Consider the following 16,993-nt stretch of genomic DNA (forward strand, 5'->3'; position numbering starts at 1 on the left):
GGCTGGCTGCTGAATTCTACACCAATTTTCCAAACCATCTTCAGAAACACCCCCACATATAACACAGTCATTTTGGTAATCTAACCTAGACGTTTCCAGATCATAGCCAACAGAAGTTGAGCTATTCCTGTCCAGATAAGGGTCTAGCTGGGTCACCAGCTAAAACTGATTGATGGCGCGTCACACTACCAAAGCCACCTGGACCTTAAGTGATAGTAGTGAATCTAGAAATACCCCCAATCTTTGAACCTACTCCTTCAGAAGGAGTGTAACCTCATCTAAAGCAGGCCATGTCCCACCCATTTGGTCAGGTGAACCACCCACTAATAGTGCAACAGTCTTATCTGGATTAAGCTTCAGTTTATTGACTCTCTTCCAGTCAAGGCCAATACATCAGTCTAACCACTGCCACACTTGCAGATGTAAAGGAGATATATATCTGTATATCATCAGCATATTGCTGACACTGTACTACAATTCTTTGGATTACCCCTGCCCTTCCGTAATTTCAGCATAGAGAATAAAATTGAACTCTGTGCCCCTGCATGGGGCTCCATGGGGTCAAATACTATACCACCATCTGGAAGGTCATCCAAGTAGGATCGGAACCACTGCAAAGCAGTGCCACCCACCGCCAGCTCAGATAGCCACTCCAGAATGCTCTGGTTGATGGTATTGAAAGCTGCTGAGAGATCAAGGTGGATTAATAGGGACACACTCCCATTTCTCTTTCTGGACACAGGTCTTCAAACAGGGTGACCAAGGCAGGTTCTGTGCCAAAACTGGGCCTCAACCCCGATTGAAATAGATCTAGAAAATCGGTTGCCAGAATCTTGCCAATCTATTGGAAGTCACTCAGAGATTGATCAGTAGATTCTTCCCCATCTATCACATGGTGTTTTAGAAAATATACCGGTACTCTACTATTCTAGCTCCTTTATCACGGTTAAAAGATCTGGCACTTTACATCTGACCTCCTGGTGGTTTGGCTTAATATATCTCTAACATTAAACATGCATCAATTTTAAATTTTGAAAAGTATTCCTTGATCATATCCAGAGTGCTTTTCTTCAGTAGTGAGTAACTTCAAACAGCCTACATATATCAGTAATTTGGGAGGTGAAAAGGTCAGGAGGTCTAATTCTAGAAAACCCTGAACTTTGGTATCTCTTGCTTGTAGAAATTAAGTACTAAATGTTGTTGTAAAAATTAAAAGCTTTGTTTTAAGATAAAACTATGAATCAAAAAAGAAGTTTTAGAAAGATTAACAACCTTGGAACAGAACTCCATCAGTGGTTCAGATTTTTATTATTTTTTATGAGATAGTCTTTGAAGAATCTCATGCTCTTTCTAGCTACAACTTCACAATGCCATGACTTTTTAATGCTTTGGCTTTTAAGAGGGGTTTGGTTTTGTTTTTTTGGTCTCTTACACAGTCTAGGTCACTGACTGACTGTCCCTGGCTTTGTTCCATTTCTGAACTCTTCTTTCCTTTGTGGTTTGTGTCCCTCTCTGTATGTTCAGTTGTTTATGTCTTTGTGAGTCTAGTTTTCGGTACCATTCCATCAGAAGGTTAAGTGTCTCCCGGGCCCTTCAATATGTTAAAAAATAGAAGAAAAAGTTAAAACAATGTTGTGATACAATGACAAGACTGAAAAGTCTGTGTTTTGGTTTTTGAAAATCAATTTTTAAAGTTGTGCTGTTGCCCACATGGACTTCACTGCATGTATGTGGGTCTGGAGGAGTGGGAGAGAGATGCAGTTCGACAAAAAGAGAGGAAGAGATCTATGTTTGGTTGTATAGATGGGTGGGGGAGATATATGCCTGTTGGTCTGTGATTTGTATGTGTACAGTGAGTGCTTGCAGGTGCTGCTCAGGTGTGAAGAAGAGTGTGGTGTGACTACCTTATATATCTACCCTGGCATCAGGGAATGTTCCCTGTTGTATGGGGAGGGGATTAATTTTGTGAGATCTTCTTAATCGAAACAAGCAGGGTATAACTGACTTCCCATGGAAGGTGTGAGGTTATCAGGGGGGGGGGAACAGAAATGAGTGCAGTATCTCTAATTTTGTGTTATGCCACATGGGAACCATTTTGTGAGTGGCACCCATGGCACCTTCTCAAAATTCAGTGAAGCAACATGGCTGGCTACCCCTGCTCTACCATCTATTGCAAGTACATTGCTAGTTACTTAAAAAATTCAGGGCACAGGCCTGTGACACATATTTGTATATATGTTAATATTCATGCGTATATGCTTAGATCTCTGAGCAGATGAAGATGGTGGGGTCTCACCAGTATTATGCTCTTGCAGCCCTATAAGCACATTTTTAAAGAGCAGAGAAAGAGGCAGACAATCCAGGGCAGACAAAAGATTTTGGCCTCAGACCTCCAATGGCCCTGGTCTGGAGTCATAGAAATGAAGTATTTATCGATCCCTTGACAGGCTAGGAATGATTCATGAACCACAAGTTTGACTGCCTAGTTTATGCTAAGTGAGCTGTAGAACTGGGCCCTAGGCAAAGATTTGTGTACAGATACAAGCAGATTGTGAAAATAGCCTCTTTTCTTCTCATGCAAGCTGTAAATAGCAGCCCCTTGAGTTTACATTTAATTTTTTTTTTAACTTTCCCTTCAAAGACCTCAGAGGGGTTCACATTTATTCCCCCTAATAGGAAAACACTATCCTTATGTGGAGCTAGGTCAAAGTTCTCTAAATGTTTGCATGTACCGGTACCTAGTGGCTTGGGCTAGTGCCTTTGCCCCAAAGGGCTGTGTGTATTTGGAAATCCCAGAACGATTGCATTTGCTCTTGTGTGCACCTGTGTTAAGGGTTAACAAACACATCACTTCAGTCTTGCCATTTCATCTGCTTCCTCCTTGCCCGATTTAAATTTAGTTATTCAGAAATGAGTAACATTCTCATGTTCTGAAGCGTGTGCGAATGCAAATGGGTGTTCTTCTGGTATTTGTTCTTGGCATTTGTGCTAAAAAGGGGGAAGCCTTTCACTCTAATTCCTTGAGACACAGAAGAGACTTTTTGAAGAGTCAGTTAAAAACAAAACCCATTTTTAACGTTAGTTGCTCAGCTTGCTTTCTTGAGTTAGAAAGTGCTTTAGCTTAGTTAAGGGAGCCAGATGTAACACATTGACCTTAAATGGTAAAAGCTCCCAGAGTGAGCAGAAGAGAGAGAGAGAGAGAGAGAGAGAGAGAGAGAGAGAGAGAGAGAGAGAAGGAGAAGCTTCCCCGAAGGGGGAAAACCAAGAGGAATAGCTCAGTTTTAGGTAAGTAATCTCAGTAAACCAAGAATAAACAGCTTTCTTCAGCTAAGATCCAAAACGGAAGGCTTTCCCCTCCTTAAAGGTACAGTACCTCATTCTTATGCTTTACGTGGGTGAAATGTTATTGATGTGCTGGATTTCAGTTTCCTAAACAGGAGTAGTAAGGCTGCGCACTTGACTGAATCCTCTTCCCTTTGAAAGTACACAACCATCCTAAAGAAATGTAAGCGCTTAGTCTGTGCTGAAGTCTGATATTTAAGTAATTTTATCAAAAGAACATGTCCTTGGCTTAGAATCATTAGCAGCTGCCCTGTACTTTTTGCTAACAAGTTGAAATGATTAGCTACTACTCTGATTGTTTATAAACAAGTAAGTGTAAAATGAGCTCACTGTAACAGTAGCATGCTATTGTATGAGCTTTTCTGCCACATGGTCCCTGAACAGAATATACACCAGAACCGCTTGCTTGATGGATTGCCTTGTAGCCTCTGGAACCTGTCTTTTAAGAAGAGCTTTGTGGAGCTGTTTCTATGGTGTAGTAGTCCATATCTGCTTTTAAAAGAAGCTACGGTATAACTAAGCCAAGGGGATCTAGGATATGAAGAAGTTTTTTAATTTCATGTAAAAGATATATTACATATATATCATATATATTAGAGGAAGGAATTGGTGCAGTTATCATTTTAGCCACATGGTTTGCAACTCTAATTTACTTGTCATGAATTCTTTTAAAGTATACTTCCTGGGTGTTTTGACTTGTGTGAAAAGCATAATTTCAGCTGCCATAAACTGAAAGTTTCAAGTTCATATTGTTTATATTTACGTTTACACATTCATGCGAGAAATTGTAAGCTGGCCAGTATTCCAGTTCTACATGGTAAAACCTTTCTTGCGGTACTGAGTATTTTATGGGGAATGTGGCAAGAATAATCAGTGTTTGGACAGTACATATTTAAATAAGCCAAGAACTCTTGCATATTGAAATAGTTACTGCACTTTTTTGACATTTGCTAAGGATTGTGTTCTGCCCCATCAGATACTGCAGACAAACTATTTTTTGGATTGCAGCCATGATGTTTAATGCAAAGCGCAAGGAATACAGTTCTATATTCATAGTGAGTGTCACTATTTCTGTCACTCCTATGGCTGATCCATTCTTATGAAAATATGTAGCTTCCATCGCTATCTACATTATTTCTGTGTTTTTTGGCATTCTAGAACTTGCATTTGTTTCATTTCACAGTATCAGTCTGGTAATTTTCATTTTCTTATTTAATTTATAATTGCTTTATAGCATATATGCTATATTCTTAGCTAGCCTAGTACTTATGCATTCAATAACTTGATCTAGTTATAAAGTTGGAAGATCGTTTGAAGGTCAAGTGAAGGCCTTCATAATACATATCCAATACCTTACTTCGGGTTCCTAGAAACAAAGGGCCTAACAATTCCTGAAATACTTTTTTCTGTCTGATAGAGAGCTTGTCTAATCTAAACATGAGAGCAGGAAACTGCCTATTTTATTGTTAACATTTCAAAATCTCTTGCTAGTTTGCGTGTGAGAGAGCAGAGCAGAGTGGGATTAGGCGCCTAAAGATTTACTGGAAGGAGGATACTTGGTTAGCTCACTTCTGCACTGTTTGCAGCTTGCCCTCTAAGGCGAGCTGGGTACCATCCTGCTTTCATTTCTCAACTGCTGGAGAAATGTTTACTTGGTTTTAAACAAGCCTTAAATCTTTCAAGGCGAACAGGTGATGCACTTAACACTTACAGTAAGTACTGTGATTAGCTATGTGAATTGTTTTATTTTTCAAATGGCTGCTGTGTGTGAATACGGACCCATCTTGGTGGCATCATTAATACAGTAAAAAATAGAAGTTGTACTAATATTAGTGCTGTGAAATAGTATAATCAGTTAAGTGTTATGGTGGAGGTCCTTAGAGTTTTTTATTGTAACCTGTTAACTGCAGGTTACTGGGATGTACAGGCTGGACCATTCTATTTTGAAGGGCAAAACCTCTCTTCCCTTAAGAATGAATGTGTATTTAGTTAATGGAAATACCATGTGATTGGAAGACATAGTACAGCAAAAGCACACTATTGTGGAACAGGCCTCGATGAGGCATTATACAACAGAGATGCTCCATTGCTTGGCTCAGGCACCAAACGAAGCCTCGCAACATAAGCCAAATGCTCTCTATTGGGAATAATTTTGTTGTACAATGGCACTTGCCCACATTACTGCATTCCTGCCTGTGTCATTTTCCCATGTCAGATAATAAGCTCCTATCTGTGTTGCCATTGTAACTGTGTAAGGGACAATGTAAACAACTGTGAACAATGAAATTTACATTTCACCATTTAACTGCTCAGATTCAAACACATTAACTCAGAAATCCTTATAACAACCACGACAGGTACTTTAGTAGAGTAATCACTGTATGTATTCTACACTGAAGGATGCGGGTGGTTTGCCTAAAATTACCTAGTAAGTTCATGGATGAATCAGGTATGACTTGAACCAGGGACTATGCAGGACCAAGTCTATGGAACTAATAAAATTCAGAACTGCATAACTATATACTATCCTGAACTAAATGCGTAGAGCAGTGGTGGCGAGCACAGAGCTGACAGAAGGCAAGGGCAGTGCGTTGAATCCTCAGCTCAACTTGTGTCCGAGTAGCAGCGCCTCAGATGGGGAGTCGGGGTATGAGTGTGTGCAAAACGGAGCAACAACCTCCTGGGCGCAGGTTTTCCCTTGGGAAGCCTCCACTGTGGGTGGGGAGGGCGCAGCACTATGCTCAGAAGCACGCTGACGCAGCTCAGCTGGGGAGCGTGAAGCCTCCACTCCACTTCTGAGAGATCCCCGCCTCCACTCCTGCTTTGCCCTGCTTTGCACGCAAGTAGAAACAGGATCGGGCAGCTCAGCTGAGGAGCGCCTGGCTGCTTTCAGGTGGTGCAGGGGCTCTCAGCTTCTGGGCTGCCTCCACCTTCCCCAACCTCAGCAACTATTCAGCCTGGCTGCCTTCATGGGGTTGCAGGGGATCTGATGCAGAGGTGGGGGGTCCTTTAAACTTCTCCCTTGAGGGGAGTGCAGCTATGAACCCCTCAGTGGAAAGTGTGGCGGAGGCTGCACCTCCCCAGCTGAGCAGCCCCCATCCAGCTCCTGTTCCTGTGCAAGCAGCAACGCTGCCTATCAGAGCAACCCAATTCCACTCCTACTTGCCTGCAAGCAGGAGCAGGCTGGGGGTGGGGGTGGCAGCAACATCCCTTGCCTGCGCTCTTTCCGCCCCAGTCCAGCCTTACTTTAGTCAGCACCTCCAGAGCTGGAGGCATTGGTGGCTGCTGTTGTGGCTGTGGCAGCAGAGGGAGATAAATAAGGGGGTTTTGGGTTGCAGTTCGGGTACTCGGTCTCTAAAAGGTTCGCCATCACTGGCATAGCGTATTGATATTGGGTTCAACTTTTAGCGTTTAAAGATCTGGTCATAAAGAGAACACTGTAAAATAAGTCATATTTTGTTTCCTTTAAAAAAGTTGAAGCTAGGAAATAATCTTTGAAATTGTTTCCATGTTACTGCCAATGCTCAGCTTTGAGACATATAAAATAGTAATTAATATAGTCCATAGGAGCATGCCTGAACATGTACAAAGTAAGCATAACTAGCCCTTTATAATCTGCAGATAGGAGTTGTGGGGGGAAATAATTTACAGTTCTTGCTTGATAATGTTTTCACAAAGGCAGGTTTGGGGCCTGGCATTGGGAGTAGTTTATAGTAGTTACAGTATATAGTTTTGCATGTATTCATGGTAAGATGTGATGGAAGCTCTAAAAGCTGCTCTCTTCAAAGGCTGAATTCTAATGGCTATCTTGTTCAGAAACAGCAAAATGAAGAAGACGATAAAGGGCTTTTCATATAGAAATTGTCTTCATGTAGAGGTGAGTTGTCCTTGGCCAAATTCAAGCTGCTCAAACCATCACTGGCAGCTCTTCTTGCCAGATTGGTTTAATCTCTCACCCTTAAAGAAGAGAATGGTTCATTTCAGGATAACCCCACTGATCAGGCTTCCCTCAGGTCGGCTCCTGGGGGGATTTAAAACAGCCTGCACCAGCTCCCAACACCCAGTTCTTCTTTGTCAGATCCGCTAAAGGGATCCATGATGGAGTTGCTTCTGTCTATTTGCCCAGACAGGGGCTTGGGCCTCTGTTCTCCCAGAGGCAGGGATCCCCCTATTTGATGTAAGTCATGGGAATTCCCGCTGCCGAGTTGACCCTGTAGACAGGCCGGAAATTAATGCCTATGCCAAACCACTTTATCTGTGGTCAATAAAGTTGTGGCCTGATTCGATCCCATTCAGCTGTGTGGTCTTGTTTATTTGCTAGTTCTCCTGAACAGAGGAGGGGGAAGTGCACTGCCTGGGCCTGCAAGGCAGACCTCAAAATGGTGCCACCAGGGAAGAAGGGGTCAAGGAAGATCTACATAAGGAACAAGCGGGGAAGAAATATTGACATTGAAATCTGCTGCCCTTGTTGCCTAAGGCAGCCACCTCACCTTGCCTTATGATTGGACTGGCCCTGGTTGTATTCCTCCCCTGGCCCTGCTACTTCTGTTGTTACTGAGGGTTAGCCCAGTGGTTTGGCTTAGGGTCACATCCAAACTGGGCTTACGGTATGTGTCATTGCAGGCAAACTGGGTACTCTAACCAAAGTTTCCTCTTGGTTTTCTGCTCATGTTTTATCTGAGGGAGATAAATAAGAAGCCTGGATTTAGGCATAATGTTAAGACAAACTTTGGCTTAGCCCTGGTAGTGCAGAAGTAGTCTTCTTCTTTTCTTTGGCAATCACTCGTAGCCGAGTAAGATAGTCTTCCATAAGCACAGTTTTAACAATGAGTCCATAAGTGATTGTGGAGGCCAATTCTGGATCCACACGTCCTTCCACAGTGGGGATGTAGGGTTTTGGGTGGGAGTTGATTACGCTGAGGGTTTACCAAACATGCCTTCCTCTTAGCACATTTCTCCCTTTCGTCCTGAATCTGAGCGTCTTCCAAGTCCATGACCACCTTTGGTACAGGGTGTTATCCAATTGGAGAGCTCGCATGCCAGTGCTTCCCAATTGTTGGTGTTTATACTACATTTTTTAAAAATTGCCTTAAGACAGTCTTTAAACTTCTTTTGTTGACCATCAGCATTACACTTTCCATTTTTAAGTTCCAGGCAGCTGTAATTTACATACTCAGCTAAGCCAGAAATAGTACCTCGGGTTAAGAACTTTGCTTCAGGATGAGAAAAGAAATCACGCGGTGGCGGCAGCAGCAGCGGGAGGCCCCATTAGCTAAAGTGGTACCTCAGGTTAAGAATAGACCTCCATAATGAATTAAGTTCTTAACCCGAGGTACCACTGTATGCTTGAAAGCTTTTCGCTCTATGTAAAACAATTGTACCAATTTCCCTCTGTAAAATGTGGGTGGGTGTGACATTTTGTGCTCTTTCTTTTTAAAATCTAGACTTTTTATGAAGTTAAAATAACAGTCCAGTGTTATTTCCCATGTGAAGTATGAAATGAAGTAAATATAAAGAATCAGGAGTCCATAGTCGTTACCTCATAAAATAAAGTACTGTACATTCTCAAGAGCCTACATATCGAATTAGATGATAAAACAAAAACCAACCTTATACAGAAATAATTCAAAGCAAACATTACAAATAACAACTGTTGTGAATACTGGAAAAAGTCATATTTCACTGGGATTTGCCATCCCTGTGATTGTCATATAAAGGGACCCCTGACCATTAGGTCCAGATGCGGATGACTCGGGGGTTGCAGCGTTCATCTCACTTTATTGGCCGAGGGAGCCGGTGTACAGCTTCCGGGTCATGTGGCCAGCATGACTAAGCCACTTCTGGCAAACCAGAGCAGCACATGGAAACGCCATTTAACTTCCTGCTGGAGTAGTACCTCTTTATCCATTTGCACTTTGACGTGCTTTCGAACTGTTAGGTTGACAGGAGCAGGGACCGAGCAACGGGAGCTCACCCCGTCACGGGAATTTGTACTGCCGACCTTCTGATCGGCAAGCCCTAGGCTCTGTGGTTTAACCCACAGCGCCACTCTCGTCCCTGTTGTTGCTGTAGTAATAACAATAACAGCAACAGATTTAATAATAATAACAACAGATTTAATTCCCATTCATTACTGTATCTTGGTAATCTTAGAAGAGTCCTGTAAAACAGTCCAGAGGATTTAACCTTTTATTACAGGTGGAAGGCTGAGAGAGAGAGGCAGTGACTTGCTTATGACAGATCCTCTTTTGAACTGAGATCTGAATAGGGGACATTCAACTAATGATTTGTTAATTTAACCACTACCTCTCAAGCATTAGGAAGGGAAACTTATTTCCCCCTCATACTAGGTTTGATGAGAATTGGTTAAAAAGAAAAAAAGCCTTCCTTCAAAAAAAGGTCTTAATCTAAATGTCCTGTTTTTGTGTTTGCTTTTCTGTTTTGAAGGCTTCCCCCCTTCTGCTGCTGTTCTGCATTACTCAGGATGAATCCTGTACCACGTTCTCTACCATCCTCCCACCACTGCCACCTTATATTTGCTGTGAATATAAAAGCACATGCCAGTTTGACAGCCAAGAAGATGCTATAAAAAGTTTGTTGCCCTGTTTAAGTGCCTACTCCTTGTTACTATGGCAATTATATTCTTTAACCGATGTGAGAATTGATAATAGCTTATTGCCACCCTTTTCTTGGACAGGAAGTTTCCTGTAAAGAAATCAATCATACTAGGGCAGGATTTTCACCACCATCACCTGCCATATGCTTTATAGGGTGGGTGGGTGTGGCTGCAGTTTAGGTGCTGCAGTGTGGAGTTCAAAGGAAAGGTCATTGAAATCAGTGGAACTTACTTCTGAGCAGCCATGCTTAAGAGTGGGCTGTATATTGGGCTCTTCAAACTCTGAACCCAGAAATGTGAAATCCATGGGGTTGGAATTGACCTTTTTTGTATTGCTTTTCTCAGTGTTGCATATTGTGGACCCAAATGAGCGCAATTCTATATGGAGAAGTAAGGCTGCATCAACATCATACATTAAAAGAACCAGCCCTAAAAATCCTGGGAACGGTCCATTCTTAAGGGTGCTGGGAATTTGGGGGTGGGGTGTTATACTACAGTTCCCAGGATTCTTAGGATAGGTGTGTTTTCAATGTATCGTGTATACACAACCACAGTCTCACTGAGCTCAATAGATCATATAAGACTGCAACCTTAAGCTGTTAGGTGATAAATGTAGAACAGCATATAAGAAGCTGCCTTTTACTGATTCAGTCCATTGGTCCATCTCACCCAGTATTGTCTGACTGGCAGCAGCTCTCCAGGGTTTCAGACTAGGGACTTTTCTAACCATACCTGGACCTGCCAGTGATTGAACATGCATGCAGAGCCAATTCTGTAGCATAGAGTTACTGCCCTTACTCCTGTAAAAAGGCTTTCTTTGAAATGCACTGGGCCAATTAAACGGGATTTGGCAGCCTAAGCACCCACCCACCTCCTTTGTACTGATGCCTTCCCTTCTTATTCTTCTCTTCCAGTATGTGCCAAGTAGAATTCATTCATTCATTCATTCCATAAAATTTATACACCGCTTAATTGTAAAAAACCTCAAAGTGGTTTACAAAATATATAAAACATTTGAGCTCTAGGTTTTCTAGACTGGTAAAGTGTTCTCCCATGCCTCAGGTAATAGAGCTTTTAGAACTACACTATCATAAATGACATGGTTGAAATGCTATTAAAGCTTTGGAGAGCTATGAAAGTTTTTGTGTCCTTTGGGGAGGAATAAGGGTGTTAAACACCCTAGAAAAGAACCTTAATTAGACTTCATAGAGCTACGAATCTATAAGGTGTTCCTTCAAATGAAATGAGCCTTTTGGAATGCAAAGCTGGATAAGCAAGTTGGCATGCGAAGATGTAAACAGGGAGCTGATAACCACTACTGTTTGAAATAAGGTGGTCAGATTTGTCATTTCTGTATTAATCATTGTTTCCCCCTTGTTGAACAATATGTTGTTAATCGGAAATAGAAACTGACCAAACTTTCTCTATATGAGGTGTATTCAGCTGCTAGATAGATGTGTGTGGTTGGTCAGAAACTGCCTGTAGGAGATTACACTGTTTCAGTGACATCGCCTTCTTTTGTTAGTGTGTTTTGTGAAAATTCAGTTGCAACAAGAAATGTTCTGCTGTGGCTGACTGAGATTGCTACAAGTTCAGCAGGTAGATCCAGGCCCTTCCTTTAACTTCTGGTCTTTTTTTCCTTTCCTTTTTTAAAAAAAAGATTTATATCTCACCATTAATCAAAAGATCTCAGGGCAGTTCACAAGAGAAATCTAGCATTGCTTACCTCTCCCCTCACCCTGACATATATGAGCACGTGGCTCCAAAGTGCACACAGCAAAATCTTAGGCATCATGTTTATTCACAAGTCATTGCCACTCGCACACTTACTCCTATCTCTGCGCATCCTGATGAAGAACTGGACTCAGCACACGGTCATCTCTTTAACTCTGAATCTGCCTTCCCTACACCCCCTTTCATAAAAAAAACCTGTTCACAGAAAAAAGATGTGTGGGTTGTTGTTGTTTTTAAAAAAGTTAAATCACTCTCATTTATTAAGTTAGAAAACACCAATTGAAACCACTGATCAGACATTTCATGTCGAGGCCTAAGCTGTTCCTCCATCACAAACTCAAATCTGGTTGCAGTTTTTGAGAAGAATCTTGACTTCCTTTTAAAAAGGTATTCGGCACTTAGGGAATTCCAAGATGCAGGATAGAGACATGTTCAGGGCTGGCTAAAGACCTCAAGACTGACATTTGGCAGATCTCTCCTTTCCTAGGGTTCCCTTCTTGCTAGCCTAAGTGGGGGAGCAAGTGTCTTTCTTTGATACTGGAATTAGCTAATCATTGGAAGCTGAGACATTACATAGAAATTAACTAAAACAGATTTCCAAGTAACTTTGCTGCGTGACAATTTACTCTTTCATGTTCTTTAAACAGAAGTGTCATATTTATCCAAAAGTATATTGCTCTAATAAAGACTTGAGTTGGGGGGTTGCTTCATTCATTAGACGTAGAGCAAGCAAGTACTCTGTGTGGGCATGAAGAACACCAGGAAGTTCCACAACCAGAACACTTAACGTTTCATTGGATTCTTTCTACCAAGGCTAGTGGTACAAGGCGAACCAAGCAATTTGTCATGCAAGCAGCCTGCACTTTATGTAAACAGGCTTTTGGTCAAAGAACTCTTGGTTGAACTAGAGCTGATGCCACTAAAAATAAATAAGCAATGTGGGATAACTATTTAACATTTTCATTGTAATCCCAGTGGTATTCTCTGGTGTCCAAACCCATGGGCAGCTGGCCAAATTACATACTCCCGTATGGCTGGCTGTCTTGAATTATCTTTCAAGTTTTTGCGTGCTGTGCTTTTATGTAAATGCATTTGGCAAAGTGTTCCTTTTGCTTGTGAAAAATAATGACTCTCTATGCTCTATGGTTAGTGGAAGACATAAAATGCAGCCAAGAATGAGGAACAAGGAGACCAAATATGCAAAATGCCATGCATTTATAATTTAGTTTTCAAGTTCATCAGCCATTGTCATTGCTTAATTTGGTATTGTTTGCTTTATTGTAAAATGGCATTCATGTGATCTCTTAAGTCTAGGCAGATGCTAATCTGTGCAATTTAATTTTTTTAAGTGTCTACCTGGTTGAAACACTATGAGGTTATTATTCTGGCCTTGACTCACGGACATCTGTTGTCCTTTTCTACCCACAAAGTGGGAATTAAGGGGGGGCCACTAGGAGGCGCATTGGAAGATGGCCGACAATACCATCTCTCCGACCCACATGGGGTAATTAAGAGGCTGTTATGGGAGTAGGCAGCCTCCCTTGTTGCCCCAAGGAAATGGGGAACACTGCCCTTGCCTGCTGTGCCCATAAATCACCCCCTAATTCGAAAGAAGGGGTGAGGGCCCTAGGCAGAATGCCCCCGTGTGGACATCGGCTCTCCTGGACGCTGTCTCTGATCGCGCACTAGTTGCAGCAATTTGGAATAATTAATTACAAAAGAAGCAAATGCACATATTTCAAGTGAAGAAGGGGAGTGAAGTCTGCTAATTTAAGTGACCTCTGTGAAAGAAGACGACGGGCTGGAGAAACAGGAATATTTTACGATGAAGATACACCAAAGGCGGGGTATGTTGACAATGGGGCTGAATGGGGGGGGACTTTTTTCCTTCTATGTGATTTACAAGAACCCCTCCTCATTAGAACCGTCGATTGAACTGACCCAAGCAGGATGATTAAGGTCTGTGTGGAGATAAACTTTAACCAAAAGTATGCTTTATGGAGACCGAGAAGCAATAAGAGCTTTTGGGAATGGCGCAGCAATTAATTCGGAGTCGCCATCTTGCCAAAGGATTTACAGCCGGGAGGAAGAACGGATTTGTTTTCAGACTGCATTCCTAGTGAATCTCCTCAGAGGTTTTGAGAAAGGAGGCAGATTGGTGAAGATTAATGACGCTAAGACTGTTTTGATGTATGGAAGTGATGTTATATGGAAAACGTCTGGATATGGCTACTGGATAAATAAAAAAAATATCCACGCAGGATTACAAACTGTTCTAACCAGCTTGCGGAGACTATCAGAGGTCACAAAGAGAAAGGAAAAATATATGAAAATAACAAGAGATGTGGAAAAATAATAAGAAAGGACTGGATAGTACTGTGAACACCATAAGGTTAGATTTGTGGACATTAAAACAGCAGTAAGAAGCAACAAGTTGATTGGATCCCTTCGGAACTTGAAATATGGGTACCCCCAACAAAAATTTAAAATTCAGCTGTGTAATTTGGAATTTATGTAATTTGGTTTGATTTGATGTGATTGGTCGGTTAATAAAAAATTATTCTTAAAAAAACAAAAAAACCCAGCAAAGTGGGAATAAAGTTCAGTGTATTGATTTGATTTGATTTTTTTTTTTTTTTTTTTTTTTTTTGTAGAGCATGTGAGACAGTACTCACCTACACTCAGAGCCGTCTTTCCTATTGGGCTTAGTGGCACGTTGCACCAGGGTGCTGGCCTCTCAGGGGTGCCCCAGTGAGTGGGGGAGGTGCGCGGCTTTGCTGGCGGCCTCCCCTTTCCCTGCACGCCAACCAGCTGTGCCCCATCAACCATAGTTGGCGGGCATGCAGCAAGCCTCCCAAGAGCGATCCCTGCAGAGGCTTAGGATGGAAGCTGCGCCTGCCCTGCCAACTATATGGCTGGCGGCGGCGGCAGCAGCTAGGTGCGCGCACTCTCCCGTCTGTCTGTCCGTTGGCGCCCGCAGGAGCCTCTGTGCGCTCGCCATGGTGGACAGCATCTACCGGACCCACTCACTGGGCATGGCAGCCGAAGGGCTCCCAGACCAGTACGCTGATGGTTGTGCAGCACGGGTCTGGCAGCTCTACATCGGCGACACGCGGAGCCACACCGCCGAGTACAAGAACTGGCTGATGTTGCTGTTGCGCGCCCAGTGCTGCAACACGGTGCTCGATGTGGCCTGTGGCACAGGGTGAGTCACACGGCAAGAGGAGGAAGCGGTGCTGGGTGCTGGATCATGACCCAGCTTGAAGGCCTAGGCTTCCTTCTCCCCAGGGGGGTTTGTGTCTCAGGATGCTCTCATCCGGATCCAGGCACGTGACAGCTGATCAGGACTCCCCCCCCCATTGAAAGCACATGGCTCGACACCCCACATCCAAGAATCCTAGGAACTACAATCCCTGAACTACAATTCCCAGCACTCTCTAACAAACCACAACTTCTCAGGATTCTTTGAAGGTGTGTGCTTCAAACACGTTGGGTGTGCATTAAATGAAAAGAAAGGGCCCCCGTCACTTTGTTCCGGGAGAGGCTCCTCCCCGTTAGGAATATTACACGTGGGTGTGCAGCTTCCTTCCCATGCCTCTGTGGAATGAGAGCGATCCCTGCAGGGGCTTGGGAAAAGGTTGACAACTCTGGGAAATGGGGGGCGCTGGAGGGATCTTTGTACCACGGCACCGGATATGCTTAAGATGGCTCTGCCTACACTTACTGTCCCACTTATTTCAATTCTTGTTCAGATGGACCAGCATGGTTACCAAGACTATCACAAAGACCATAACAATGAATAGTGGATAGTGCACCTCTATCCACATTGAGAAAATGGCCTGTGTTTTAAACCAGACCAGTAATGTGTACACAGCCTAGAAACGTCACAGACTGTTTCTGCTTGCATTCAATAGCCTTTTGGCCTACTGCTTTCTCTCCCCACCACCCTGTATATGTGTATCTACGATGTTTACTTGACTTCAAACTCATCCAACAATGAATCTGACTTTAAAGTGCCATCAGACTCTCTGATGTAACAACCTAACTTGGCTACCCTTCTGAAATTGATGGTTGTGTTGTGTCTAAAGTTAATGCTTATTCCATAGTGAATGCTGATTTCAATAAATGGCATTTACAAGGTTTAGAGAATTGTTTCAAGTTGGAAGGAACCAGGGGAAAGTATTTTAAGACAGATAGGAGGATCTGCCTCCCATAAGTTGGTAGTTGGGTAAAACTTAAGTTTCTCTCTCACAGACCTTTGCTCTTTTTTAAATATTAAACAGGAGGCTGCTGCTTGCTCTAAGTCAACACTTGGGTTGCCAATTTATTTTCCCTTCTTGAGCTTGAAAGCTACATACCTCCTTGAAAATGATGATTCCAGGCTTCCGACATCACTTATAGGTATGAACAACTTAATTTCTAAACTTACTCTATATACATTGATCAAAGAATCAAGTGATCATGGTTCCCCCACCTTCAACTCAGCTCAGCTCAGCCATGAGTAACTTGACAGTTCTTATGTTTTGTTGCATGCCACCCCAATCTCCCAAATGGTGCAAGATTCCAGGTGTGCTTTACCCAGGGTTCGTGTGTCCTTTTGGAAATGAGGCTCAGTAGGGACTGTGGCGTCTTTATGATATATGGTTTGTTTACACATATATACAACCTGAGCCTATGGGCACAACAGTGGAATGTCTAGGTGCGCTTTTAATAACAAGAATACAAAGCTGAAAATGAATGAACTGCAGCTAAAATATTATGCTCATTTTTCACATGGTCTAGTCCTTCCCCTGCCCACCCCCCTAATATTCTTAAGAGGGCCTCTTCTTCAGTCTTCAGAGAGTAGCTGGAAGTGGGGAGGCAGAAAAAGGTACTGCGCCGAGAGCTCAGAAACTGCTCGCACTAATGAAATTCCCTGTCACAAAATGCACCTAGAACAATGGGAGTTTCAAACACTGGCTCCAACTTGCATCTGCTCCAGCCAGCATGCATTTTAACTAGCATTACATAGCAGGAGCCTAGGCTTACTTTTTGCTTAAGCTATCAGCTTTGTCTGAGCCAGAGCCTGGCTCCCAGGCTATACTTCCAAGTGACTCTGGCACCCTTTCCCCCCAGAATGGAAGCACTGAGGCCAGGAATCCACAATTCTGCAAGCCATGGCTATGTCTTGAAATAGTGGTAAGGGTCTGCTCCCTTGTAGGTTCAGACAAATCAGGTACTCAGCTTAAGAACAGCACTATCTGCAAATGCTGTAAACTGAGAACTGTGGTGTGGCCCTGTGCAACAGTTCACAGAACCAGC

The 16,993-nt window shown here is 42.9% G+C and overlaps 1 protein-coding gene across 2 annotated transcripts in view; it reads left to right on the forward strand.

Moving 5' to 3' along the window:
* The window catches only part of IRAG1 (inositol 1,4,5-triphosphate receptor associated 1), a 95,084-nt gene that overhangs the window by 27,394 nt on the left and 50,697 nt on the right, over positions 1-16,993 (forward strand). For both annotated transcript variants that reach the window (XM_082192835.1, XM_082192836.1), the window contains exon 14: positions 15,976-16,093. In XM_082192835.1, coding sequence (XP_082048961.1) covers positions 15,976-16,093 — 118 coding nt within the window. The remainder of the gene's footprint in view (positions 1-15,975; positions 16,094-16,993) is intronic.

Source organism: Podarcis vaucheri (assembly GCF_965113315.1).
Source record: "Podarcis vaucheri genome assembly, chromosome: 1".
Lineage (NCBI taxonomy): Eukaryota > Metazoa > Chordata > Lepidosauria > Squamata > Lacertidae > Podarcis > Podarcis vaucheri.